The sequence below is a fragment of the Chiroxiphia lanceolata genome, chromosome 19 (genome assembly GCF_009829145.1).
Source record: "Chiroxiphia lanceolata isolate bChiLan1 chromosome 19, bChiLan1.pri, whole genome shotgun sequence".
Classification (NCBI taxonomy): domain Eukaryota; kingdom Metazoa; phylum Chordata; class Aves; order Passeriformes; family Pipridae; genus Chiroxiphia; species Chiroxiphia lanceolata.
The window spans coordinates 6,141,903-6,155,205 of record NC_045655.1 but is presented as its reverse complement, the minus strand read 5'-3'; the positions used below and the strand labels follow the sequence as shown (position 1 = coordinate 6,155,205).

The 13,303-nt window shown below is 50.4% G+C and overlaps 1 protein-coding gene across 1 annotated transcript; it reads left to right on the top strand.

The window, feature by feature from the left end:
* Positions 1-5,365: 5,365 nt before the first annotated feature.
* OTOP3 (otopetrin 3) lies at positions 5,366-10,915 on the top strand. Its single transcript, XM_032706768.1, has 6 exons — positions 5,366-5,750; positions 6,803-6,939; positions 7,669-7,727; positions 8,330-8,448; positions 9,083-10,008; positions 10,745-10,915. The coding sequence occupies exons 1-6, from the start codon at positions 5,366-5,368 to the stop codon at positions 10,913-10,915; spliced, it is 1,797 nt and encodes a 598-aa protein (XP_032562659.1).
* Positions 10,916-13,303: the final 2,388 nt, after the last annotated feature.

Sequence of the window (13,303 nt, the reverse complement as noted above, 5' to 3'; positions counted from 1 at the left end):
TTAATGTGCAAAGGGATGTGCTCCAAGGCTGATGGAGAATCAGCCAAACATCCCTGGGCAACTCCTCAGCACAGCCAGTATCCCAGGCATGTTCCCCAAACCCGGGTACACCCCTGGAGCAGGCACTGTCACATCCTAACTGCATGGATCCATGCCCTTCCCTGGGACTCTGCACTCCAGCTTAGGCATCACTGCCCCCTTCCCTTCAGACTTGGGACACAGCTCCTCACAGCCCAGTTAGAGAGCGGGATGTCTCTCCCTGATGGAGAGTTTGTGGAAGGGAAGAACACCCCGGACACAGGGTACCTGAGCAACACAAAGGGATCCCGCTTGGTCCTTCGTACACGTCCTTGTGGCAGATCCCTGTGGAAAAGCACTGCTAGTAGATCTTCTGTGCCTGGAAGGAGGGAAACTGAGGCATGGAAGCTGAGTGAACAGAAAGGATTTGTCAGAGCAGAGAATGAGGCTTGGCCCTGAGGCCACCGACAGCAACCTGCTGACTGCTCCTGCCACTGCATCATTATGGAGCAGAGATCCCATCCAGAGCAGGGGATGGGAAATGGGATAGTTATGTGTCTCAGGGTGACTGTTTAAATGGCAGTCACTGCAAATGAAGAGCTACAGAAAGCAAAGGGCTGTCCTGGGGCTCTCATGTCTTGCCAGGGGCTTCCAGTCTCACTGGCCTTGGTATAAAATCTACCTTGGCCTCCCAGGGATCTGAGGACCAGCTGTGCCACAGGGCTTTGGTGGAGACATGAACCAGTAAAAGTCACTCCTCAGGGGATGCCAGGGTTAAGAGCTCAGCTCTGGTCAAACTTAGGGAGCCCCAGTCCCAGGACTTGAGACACTGTGTGAGGGTCAAAAAGGTCCTGATTCAGACCCTGACCTGAGGCACACAGGGCCAGAGCCAGCAAGGGAGAGCAGCAAGAAGGAGAAGAGACAGAGCAGGAGATCAGAAATCACTGTTCAGAAAAGGGAAGGCCACAGCCAGGGTCAGAATTGAGGCATCATCCCACTGCTCCACTTCTTAATCATCTGTTATTTCAGGGTGAGATTTGTTTTATTAGAGAACGAAAAAATAACAATACACTTTTTATCTGGGTGATTTTCCCTGAGGTGTGTCAGGGACAGGGGAGGAATCCAAGATAATTATTATCTGTCAATGCAGCAGATGGAAAGTGGATGGATTGAGAAGGTCACAAGGCTGGAAATGAGGGATGGGATTGCAGCACAAGGCAAGGCGCAGCCTGTGGGCAGGGTCAGGGTGTGCTGAGAGCCAGGGCAGGAGGAGGCACTTCCCAGGGAGCAAGACAGTGGTCCTTAGAAAAGAGGAGGTGGCAGGAGGTCGAAGGGACCTTCGTCAAGGGCCAGCAGGGAAAACACAGAGCCACACTCACGAGTGGAGCCAGCACACACCCACAGAGCCCATCAGAGGGGACGGAGCGACGGAGCCGGGGCGGTGCAGCACAGCTCCCCCTCACCCATTTTGGATGAGGCTGCTCTTTGCAGTCACCCCAGAAGTCTCTCACTCACCACCCCCACGGGAGACGTCACCGACGGTTATCGGCGGCGAAGGAAGGGCGTGGGCTGGCCGGGGAGATGTGAGGGCACGGCCTTCCTCGGGTGGCCTTTGGGCAAACACAGCGGCTGGGCACCCACCTCCTTCCTCCCGGGTCCTGTTTACAGATCCGCTTGGCCCAGCCTGGGTGTTAGGACTGCTAAGTGCACAGGTAACACCATTAATAAGCACACACTGGTGATAGCAGAGGGGCAAACATCACTCCTAACGTTTGCCAGCTTTATCCCAGCCTCTGAGTAAAGGCAGCTTCTCCAGGGGAGTGATTTCTGCCATCGATCCAGTTGGTTCGACTCATCCTCTCCCTCCCTGCCCCTCTCCTGCACATTTGCTTACTCAATGACTTGGTTAAACTTTTGTCAGTACTTTCCAATTAAACAGCTGCTACTCTTCAAAATAAAGACCAAATTAGGAGGATTAACCAGTCTCCCAGGGCTTTACAACCTCTCTGTGTCCAATTTTAGCTCCAAGGCAGGATAAGGCAAGTCAGGCTAGGAAGGATGCCTCATCTCTGCAGCACAGATGCACAGTGACATTGGAAAAGCCACTGGGGCCAAGCAGGCACTAACATTTTATTTCAGGCTCATCTTAAAAGGAAAAAGCTCCAATTTCACCCAGTCTTCAGGATACATTCCAGACTCCTGGCCTCCATTTCCCAGTTCTGCATGGTCACCCCAATTTAGGACCACAACACTGAAAAATAGCAGGTTTGTTAATGTCTTGTACAGAAATCACTGGCTTTGGTCAACAAAGAGACCACCAAATAGCTTTTGGGAGATTCCAGATCCATGCTGAGCTCTAGAACAGAGTCCAGAGGAGAGCCAGGCACCTGAAGGATCTTATTGCACTCAGGGCATCCCAGAACATGAAAGCAAGAGAGCAAAGACATCCAAGCAAATTGTCCAAGCAGGCTGTGAGATGCTGGTGCTTTGGGGGGAGGCAGAGCAAATCTAGCCATGGGTACTCATGAACACCTGCCTGGGTCAGAGGTCCCAAACTCCACCACAGCAGTGCAAGGGTTTGTCAGACATTAAACATGACCCTTTTGCTGGCAGACATCAAACAATGGCTGCACCAGCACACAGTGGGTGTTCTCACCCAGAAGAAATGGGCCCCTTTCAGTCTTGTTTTCCACCCCTTTCGTCACATCCCCACACACGATAACCTGTGCTCCCTCACCCACTCCCACCCCTTTAATCAGCTTCTTGGGAAGTGTTGTAGGGCTCTGAACTCCCAAATCACGTGTTTGCCAGCTGTAAGGACCTCAGGGCTTGGGGGTTCATCCTGGGACACACAGGTAAGCCCTCTCTTTCCATGGAGAGGTCCATGCCCTCCTGATGGACCCTCTAGACTCACCAGCTCAGCCAGAAATGCCGAGTTCCTGTTGCCAGCCACAAAACCAGGAGGATCAGCTCACCACAGTCCCAAGACAGAATCAGTTTGCCCTACAACAGGAGAAGGATCAGGGTCAGAACAGATTGGACCTAAAGCATCCCCAACCTGCATGGGGTTGGCACATGAGGGTCCTGCTCTGAAATGAGCATTGATAGGTCATAGCTGTCACCCCCAAAAGCAGCACCTTTCTGCCAGAAGTGCATCAGTCTGGTGTCATCCCTGCACCTGGGCTGGACCGTAAGCCTTGCTTTTTGGATCAGTTTGGGTATCTGTGCCCTGGATAAAAGCACAAAAGAGTGGTACAGTTGAGAAAAACAATCTCAGGGTCTACCTAGAAACAAGGGAGTGGGAACTCAAGTGGATTTTGGCTGAAGCAGTGTGGGTAAGCACTCCCAGCACAAGCCTGTGCCAGGAGATTAATTCTACACCTGCCTGAGCCATGGCACAAATTAGTCACTGCTGCTTGTGGTTTTACCAGTTGGCACATCCTGCGCCGAGGCCGTTGACATGGGGCAACCCAGCAGGTGTATAAAGGAGCTGATCCCCATTGGCTGCCCGTGGCAGATGTGAGAGCTTCTCACTGAGTAATTAATGTAATGACAATAATAGACCCAAAGTAAACAGGGTGGAAAAAGAAATAAATCAATGGGCTGGGAGCAGAGGCTGCACTTAAGTGAGGAGCAGTCCTGACAGCTCCTGTCTGCACCCAGGACATTGGAGACTCCTGTGTATTCCAGTGCCACTCCAGCCACCGGTGTGAGATTGGCTGCATCTGAGGCTGTGCCAGCACTGGATCCCTCTCAGCAGGCAGCAGGAGGCTGCAGGCAGGTAAGGCCTGGGTTTGGCTGTCCCACACAGCTACGGGGGCAAGGGGTTGGGTCCATCGCTCCGTGCAGCCTTGTCTGGGCACTTGGGTGCCTCCTGGTGCAGCCTGGATGAGTTTCCACCTGATCCTGCTGATTTTATGACCTCTCCCCTCCCTCTGATGCAGAGAAGTTATGGCCCTAGGAGAGGGGAGGGAATTTGCTCCTGTGCTACTAAGTTGGGAGAGTTTTGGAGACAAATGGGGAAGATTTTAGGATCAATCTCTGCTAACAGAAGTACCAAGGACCTCAGGGCTTGGGGGTTCATCCTGGGACACACACGTAAGTCCTCTCCTTCCATGGAGAGGTCCTGATTGACCCTCTAAACTCACCAACTCAGACAGAAATGCTGAATCCATGCTGCCAGTCACAGAACCCAGGGGATCAGCTCCCCACAGAGTCCCAAGGGCAAGGGCAGGCAGAGCACCTCAGCACACATGCAAAAGAAGAGAAAAACACTACATTTCAATCCCTTTTCAAACAATTTCTCCCCCAAACCGCCAAAACTACATAGAACATTTCAGGTTCCTCCTCACCTCAAATACATCTCAGGGGGCTGCTTTCACTCCAGTCACCCCCCACTGCAGGCAGAGTCAATCCCTGGAGTGAAAGCACCTTTCCGTGTACTGAATCCATAGAGAGGCTGATTTTGCCCAGTTGCTGTACGTGAGCAAAGAGGTTTCTCTCTCATGAGCAATACGGTCCTACAAAGATTTTCCTAAAAGCTGGATGGAAAAGCTCCCAGGCTCAGGATGTCTACCTGAGCCAATCCCTGACACTCCTCTGTGTCAGTGTGCTCACAGCCCTCTGCTGCAAGTAGAATAAGAAAGAAAACTGGGTATTAACTGTGTCCCAATGTCAGCCCATGTGGGTGGGAGGTTGGATCTTTTCCCAGCAGCTTAAATCAAACCTTACAGACTCTCTATTTATTCTCTCCAGCTCTGTCACAATTTGTGTGACCATTCAGGGAGTGTGGTGCAACTCTCAAAGCCCAAAACCACAAGGAAGAGATTGGACCCATCAACCGAAAATCAAACAGCTCTGAATTTTAGAGCAGGTCTGAGCATGCTTTGTATTTCCACTTAATCCTTATGGCAACAAAGGGAAAGGAGAGAACCTGAATCCAGGGCTGTGTGTGGAGAAGGTGTGAAAGGTGAGGGTGGGAACTGTTTGACCACCTCTGGTCCCAACAGCTCCAAGTACTGGTGGGCCAGAGCAGCAACATCAAACCCCCATTTTAATGCAGGTGTCTCTGGAGAGGTTTAGAGATTTTGGCAGAAGGGCCTTTCCCCAGTGCCCTGCAATGACTGTCCATCAGGAAATTTTTAATGCCTAACCTGGGCTAAACACTAACCTCTTTTTCCCCTTCATCCAGCTTCTGGAGAGGGAAGGAAAAGCTGCAAAGCAAGGAAAGGAGGTCACCACACAAGTGGCTCTCACAGCAGAGCACACAACCTCTCATCTCAGCGCGTCCCCCCCTCTAAACCTCCCCTTTTTTCACCACAGCAGGTGACCCCCAGACAGAGTAGCCATGCCTGGCAACAAAGCCTCCAGGCCCTGCCATCACTGCAAGAGCAAGTCAGCATCTGCCCCAACAGATACCTCCAAGATCCACTATGAGAAGTCCTGGCTGTACCGCCACTGCTCCTCGGTGCAGCAGAGGGACAGGCAAGCCCAGAAGGCCGGACAGCTCTTCTCGGGGCTGCTGGCCATGAACGTCGTGTTTCTGGGCAGCGCCTTCATCAGTAGCATGATCTTCAACAGCGTGTACATCACGCTGGGAGATGTCTGGGTCCTGATGGCCATCCTCAAGGTCTTGTGCCTGTTCTGGATTATCTACTACCTGCTGGGCACCAGCCAGCAGCCGCACGCTGTGCTGTACCGGGATTCCCACGCTGGGGCCATCTGGATCAGGGGTAAGGTCTGCTTTTATTTCTCATCTCATGCCTTATTCCCAGGGCTTGGAAGATACAAAAATTCTTCCCCTACTATTAGAGAGCTATAGAATATATGGTTAGGGCACTGGGAATCTCTCAGTGCCCTGTCAGGCTGGGGGAAGGCAGGGGCACAGTGCATGCGACAGAGAGGAACCAGAGCAGCCAGGAAAGCCTGGAATGGGGCTTCCCTTCAGCCTCCAGTCCAGCTTCACTCTGTGGTCCCTTCTCTAGGAACAATCCAGGCATACCCCACCTACAGCCCTGCAACTAAGCACTGTGGGAAAGATGTAGGAAAGGTTTTAGGCAGGAGCACTTTGCAAAGCAAGAGGAGAATCACCATATTTACCCTCCAAGAGCGTCAGCAGCTCTGTGCCACCCTCGTCCTTGTTTAACATCACACCAGCCTCGTTCCTAAGGAAGGATTCCTGCCCAGTGAGTCACACCCCAGCGACACCCAAGCCTTCCTGGGAGACTTCCCACCAGTATTTGCCCCACTTCGAGAAATCACATTTCTCCAGGCAGTCCTGCCTCTGGTCTATTACTGGATTCTTAATTAGGCATGGTCTTGTTAACTAAGCGTGGAGAATTGAAGGGAAGAAAGCTGCAAGGTACTTGAGTACCTAAAGCTGCAGAGAGATGTCCAAGGCAAAAGGGAGAAACAGTCAAAGTGTCCCAGCTCCTGCAGACTGTGCTGCCACAAGCGTGAACAGACCTCTGTTCATCTCAGGTTTCCTCCACAAGGCAGAAAGCATCACCCACCATTAGCTTGCCTCTGTCACTCCAGATTGCACAGCAAAGCCCCAAACCCCCTGCTCCCACCTTGTATCCAAGCACGAGAAAATACTTTGCACTGTCCAAACACTTTAAACCAGTCAAAGCACACAACCAGCTTCAGGAATCAGGCTCTCCTTTGTCTCCAAATGCTTCCAGCTCCACACAAATCCCAGAAGCACATCTCCAGTCCCCAGCTGAGCCCAGATGCTCCACAGGCATGTCTTTGTTTATTTACTGGTGCTTTGCTGTTTGCCCAGGGTCAGTGCTGCTGTTCGGCAGTTGCAGCATCCTCCTGAACGTGTTTGAGATCGGCTACACCACAATCCTCATCCACTGCAAATCCAAGGTGGAAATTGTGTTCCCCAGCATTGAAATCATTTTTATTTGTACCCAGGTACTGCATGTTACTCTTCTGGAAGCTTACTTATTCTCTCTGTGCAATTCCTGGGAGCCCAAGGGGTGGGGGGAAGTGAGGAGACTTGGGAAAGTGGGTGCAACAAGCCATTGTCATGAGCATTGAAGGTATTAAAGTATCACATGCCACTTCAAATGCTACCTGCACTCCTTGTGTAGCACATTAGGAGACACAGGAGTAAGATTCAGAAAGAAATTACCCAAGAGATACCTGACATACCTTAGAATCCAGAGGAATTTGCTTTGAATCAAAGTAGGGAGAGAGAGAGAATTTCAGATTTTGCCAGAGATGTTTGCACCAGTCTAAGCCCCAGCCTCTCTCTGTATTTTGCCAAAAATCCTTTGCACACAAAGATATCTCACACCATTTGCACCTTTTACCTCAATACCAACCCTCTTCTTTCCAGACCCAAAGCCATATTTGAAAAATAAACTAGTTCCCACCTGAGCAGCAAATGCCCACGTGTACAGGGCAGAGGAACACAGGAGGTACATTCAGTGCAGGCACACACATGCTGTCCTCACCCAAGGATTCCAACACTGCCTCAGCACTGAGAAGCAGGTGCCCACATGTCCCTGCACCCTTGCAGAGAGGCAGGTTTGCTCCCACCTGGACCTGCACCTTCTTGTCTACCTGTCCCTTTCCACCACGTGTGCAGCTGGCTGCCAACTGCACCCTGCTCACATCACTATTGTTACCCATTTGCAGGCTTATTTTCTGTGGCATCACTCTAAGGACTGCATTCAAGTCCAGCACAACTTCACCAGGTAAAAAAAGGGGAGAAAAGTTGCCTTCTACTGCTCTAAAGAAACTTTTCCTTTCTGCCTGTGATCTCTGTTATTACTCCTTGTTCCTGCCAGGACTGTCTTCATCTGATCCTACAGATTCTCTACTCTGGCTCACACAAGAGCCAAGTTATGCCTTGGCCAGATCCATCCTCCCTCCACTGACTTGGGCTCACCAAATCCCTTCAGTTTTCCCTTGTGCCTTGGACTGCTGCAAAGCTCATTCCTTCCTCCCAAATGTTTTCCTGGCTGCCTGTCTCAGGGACCAGCTCATAGAGGGTGGAGGATGAGGCGTGGTGGTCTCCCCATTCCTATCACTGGGAGATGCCTCAGCCTAGGCCAGTTTCACCAGTGAGCCAGGCACTGCCTGCCCTGCTCCCTTGGAAATGGCCAAATGGGAACGTACTCAGCCATGTCTGTGTGTGCAAAGTCACACCTCAAGGGCTGCAGGCAGGGCAGGCACCGACACACGATATTTGCACCAATCTGTGCGTGGGTCAGCAAGAAGCAAAGGGCAGCACCACATGGCAAGTAGACACTCAGGTTGTGAATCATCTCCACTAAGTGCCTGTCTCCCCTCCCAGGTGTGGCCTGATGCTGACCATAGCCACCAACCTCCTCCTCTGGCTCCTGGCCGTGACCAACGACAACCTCCACGTGGAGATCGAGTCTCAGCTCCGTGAGGTGGAGCAGCGGTTTGAAGGCAAGGCTCCTTTTTCACAGCCCCATTTGTGTTAGGCTGACACAGATGACTTCCAGAATTCTGAACAATTCTTGATCTCAGCGATTCAGATATCACCAGTTCTCCCAAATGCTGAACTTTCTTATTATTGGAGGTTGTTTCGAGGAGATGGGCTGTAAGGGGAGCCCATCTTCATCTGGAGGAAGGGGATCTGCTAAGAAACCATGGAACTGAGGGGCGAGGAAAGGAAAAGCCCACCATAAATTAGCATTTTTGCTCATTTTTACCTGTTAACTCCAAGCACAAGATTGCCAGAATAGAAGAGGCTCATGTAATTGCAGTGCTCTTCTTTTCTGAGCATATAGGGGAAGAAAAGGGGAGACTAATATTCCAAGGGTAGAGATAGAGGTGTTTTCACTGTGAAGGAAGAGATGTCTCTCACCCAGCACCATAGGTGGGAAAAGACCTTTGCTAAACCTGTTATTCTGAATCCTCACAGCCATGAGGACTGAGCAGTAGTCACTTAACTTCCTACTGACCACTGTTCAAAGTACAGAAACAGATGTTGTGTCTGCACACGAGAAACTCCCAAAGATAGCCATGAAATCCAGGTCATCTCCCTCTTAATTGTTGCCTTCCTCTTCCCATGCTCCAGGCAACGAGACTGCCTCGTGCACGTGCTCAAACACAACCATCTGCAAAGTCTTCCAGAAGGGCTACATCCTGCTCTACCCCTTCAACACCGAGTACTGCCTCGTCTGCTGCTCTGTGCTCTACGTCATGTGGAAGAACGTGGGGAGACGCATCAGCCACCACCACGTCCCTCACACCAAGCCCAAGTTCAAGCTCCAGGGGGTGGTCTTTGGGCCACTGCTGGGCGCCACTGCTGTGATCACCGGGATCTGCGTCTTCATGATGTACCAGATCCAGGCCACCAGCTTGGTCCCCAGCCATCAGATCTTTGTGATATATTATTCCTACTACGTTGTGCTCCTGCCTCTGATGAGTGTGGGCGCAGTGATTGGGACAGTCATCCACGCCCTGGAAAAAAAGGAGCTGGACACGCTCAAGAACCCAACCCGCAGCCTGGACGTGATCCTGTTGATGGGGGCAGCCCTCGGCCAAATCGGCATGTGCTACTTCTCCATTGTGGCCCTTGTGGCCTCTCACCCCAGGGACCTGTTGGACAGCCTCATCCTGTCCTATTCTGTCCTCCTCATCTTTCAGAACATCACCCAGAACGTCTTCATCATTGATGGGCTCCACCGGCAGCGCTTTGTAGCCACAGCTGAGGCCAAACACACCGGACCCACTGGGCAGCACGTGGTGGCTGTAGAACCACCTGGGGAAGAGGAAACCACAACAAGCAGCGAAGAGGAGCGCACCCAGGCACTCCCTGGCAAGGAGGAAGATATTAAAGAAGAGCAGAATCGTGAAGACCAGAGACGGATGAGCGTGCTGGAGCTGGGACAGGAGCTCCGGAAAGCTTCCCTGTCCTACATCCAGAGCTACTCTCACCTGAGCTGGAAGAGAAGAGCATTGAGGGAGATCTCGTTCTTCTTGGTTTTGTGCAACATCATAGTAAGTGTTGTGCTCTCTGCTGTGTCACAGCCTGGACGAGCCACGACGAGTTGTGACACAGACGTGCTCTCCTTGTCTTTCTCTTGGGCCACTAATCCAAGCAAAAACCTTTACCCACCTAGTTTCAACCTTCTGGTGAGGCCAGTCAAGACAGGTTTTGCTGTTAATGCCCCAGTCTCATAATTAGAAGGTCTCTCTTTTAACCTCAGGGTTTGGGGAGGCTGGGTTTCCCGAGTGCAGGAAGGTGACAGCTAATAAATCCTTTGTCTCCTAAATTTTTGCCTTGGAAAAAAACCCCATTAGGCTCATTAAGGGTGTTTCATGAGAAAGCTGGAGAAATGTGAGGCAGCAGCAGTAAGTCTTCGTAAACATGAGTCTCCAGGCTTGAAACTCACCCAATAAAGTACACTGTGCTCTGGGATCTTGAATCAACACTGCAGCCTTAATCCAGTGAAAACAAATTGCCCGAGGAAACAGTGAAACCCTATAGGAAGATGCAGCAGGGTGGGGCAGAATGAGGCTGTCTTTAGGTTTCCAGGAATTTGACAGGATTTGACTTATAGCAAGGAGTCAGTAGCATAACTAAGGGATTTTCCTTCTCCTCCCTGGCAAGGAGATTCCTTTGATACTCCAGAAATACTCATACAACCACTTGAGCCAGTGCTGAGATTAGGGCGCAGGTAGGGGACAGTTTGTCGTGCTCTGACTTGTGTTTCTTTTCCTCCCACCTTTTCAGCTGTGGGTCATGCCCACATTTGGAGCTCATCCCGTCTTCGAGAATGGACTGGAGAGGTCATTTTATGGCTACTCCACCTGGTTTGTGATCGTGAACTTTGGGCTCCCCCTGGGTGTGTTCTACCGCATGCACTCGGTCGGGGGGCTCCTGGAGGTCTATGTCACAGCCTGAACCAAGCTGGCCCCCCACCCCAGAGGCTGGGAAGGGTCAGTGATGCTGAACAAATGTGCAGAAAGCAGCAGATATGCATGTGGAAGCTTTTAAGATTCTTCCCTCCGGCTTCTGCTTTGAATTCTCCTTGCACACCATCTCTGTGAGTTTCAGAAGAGGAGGTTGTTTTATATTATCTTTTTTCTCCATAGAGAAGAGACTCAAAGCCCATAAACAAACTCTCACTACTCTAAGGACCATGCATGCAGTCAGCAGTCTGTCAGTGGATGCTCTATGGCAGCAAGTGGGACTTTACCAGCTCCTATTGAGATCTTCCAGATAAAGAATACAAGAGCAGCCTTCAACAGAAGCAACGAAGACTGACCTACACTCCATAGAACTTCAAAATCCACAGTCAGAGGTTGCCAGTCCCACCATTGCTCACCAACCCACCATCCTGCAGCACAAAGAGACTGATCAGCCACACCAGAAGCACCTACAGCCATAGTCATTCAGAAACGAACCAAAAGTACGCTTTTTATGTGTAATTTTCAAAAAGAAGCTTGGAGCTGCTTTAATGGTCAGAACAGGCACTATTTCTGTTTGCTACTGTTGCTGACATCTGACACATCAACTTGTGCCAGTCCTGTGGGGCCCAGCCCCACTGAGTGCCAAGTTCCTGCAGCCCTCAGTGCTGATGGGCAGGAGAGGCCTTCACACTGCACCAGTTGAGTGCATCAATTCCCAGCACCAAAAACAGAAGCAATAACACAACTTTGCCTTACTGAGAATAAACACTGCTACTCTTTACAGGCACCCCCAGAGCCTCAAGCAGCAGCACTCTGGGTGATCTTTACTTACCATGGATGGTGTTATCTCTGCTGTGGACCAGCCAAGGTCCCACCCCTGCACACAGGGCTGGTTCAAAAGTAAGCTACCACCAAACCCACTGTGAATCCCTCCCCACCTCCAACACTTCATCCCTCACTGCTGCTTTGCACACTCACAAACATCTCCCAAACATCTCTATGCACAAGGGAACAGGGCTGCACAGCGGGGTGCCTGATCAAAGACCCGTTAGAACGTGTTCTGCAGGGGATGCTTGCTTTGAAAGCATGTGGGAGAACAAGGGGCTTGTGATTATGGGTCTCACATACAGAAACGGAAATAAAGGAGATTGAGTTTTCACGTGTGTCTTGTGAAATCCCTGGGTCTGCTCTGCACTCACCAAAGAACAGGCTCAAAAGTCAACTGAATTAAACCGCTCTTGTGTTCAGAGGTTGGATGGGACCCTGAGCAACCTGGTCTAGTGGAAAGTGTCCCTGACCATGGCAGGGGTTGGAACAAGATGAGCTTTAAGGTCCCTTCCAACCCAAAACATTCTGTGATTCTGAGATTTAAGAGCAGGCCTGTTCTACCATCAATCAAAATCTTTCATGGCCCTTACCCAAGGCCAAAGCAGCATGGAACAAAAGCCATCCTCATTACAGCTTCTGCTCCTCTGTAAATCAATCCCAGAAGCAGTGTGGGTTTAGGATCAGAGCCTATTTTTTTGTGATTCCCTAGAAAAACAAGCTCTCCCAAGACAGTAACAGTGATGAGAAGCAGAATTAGAATCAGGATTCAGCATTTGGGCAGTGATAGCACCTCTCTGTGAAACTCTGAGACTGACTGCATGAGCATGAACTTTGCCCAATAAGTGTTTGTATTTAGGCCCATGTCAACAGAAATATGTCATGAGAAATTACAGCTGGATAAATTAGGCTTCAATAAAGTTAATTATTATTCTCATGTCAGTGTTTGTACCACGAGATCCACAGGAGACACATGCTAAGGTCTGACCTCAAACCTTCTTCCTAGTGACTGACAGCCTGGGGACAAGCAACAATGGCACTTCAAGGGCAAACCCACGACCTGGATTTTATCTGCATTGTAACAGATAAAACAATGGTTTAAGTTACTGAGCCTTCACAGAGCAGGTGACTTTGGAATGACACTGAATACATGACTGAAGACATGATTAGTATGGACAGGAATGAAGCCCACCAGCCCCAACTCTTACCCACAGCCCTTCTATGTCCTTTCCTTACAACCCCCAGGGCCAGGGTGCCTGTTTGACAGGTCTCAACTGCACAAAGGTTTTAGCACACGGTTCACAAAGTCAGCAGACTTGATCCTGTTTGATCTCGTGCCATAAACACAGAAAGAGCCAAAACCACACAGTTCAGGCTCATTTTTCCAGAGTCCAATCTTCAGTTCTGATTTAAAAAAAAAAAAAATATCACCCCTGTAGAGGAAGCTAGCCTACGGTCATCTAATGGCACAGGTCACCCCAACATAAGATAAACAAGATTATAAACCTCTCTCTGGGGAAAAAAAAAAAAAGAAACAAACAAAAAACCAACCAAT

Bases quoted from the DNA above. Each gene is read 5' to 3' on its own strand.
- OTOP3 (XM_032706768.1), top strand. From the start codon at position 5,366: ATGCCTGGCAACAAAGCCTCCAGGCCCTGCCATCACTGCAAGAGCAAG. The intron at 6,940-7,668 runs GTACTGCATGTT...ACCCATTTGCAG, and splicing joins TCATTTTTATTTGTACCCAG to GCTTATTTTCTGTGGCATCA. The intron at 10,009-10,744 runs GTAAGTGTTGTG...CCACCTTTTCAG, and splicing joins TGGTTTTGTGCAACATCATA to CTGTGGGTCATGCCCACATT.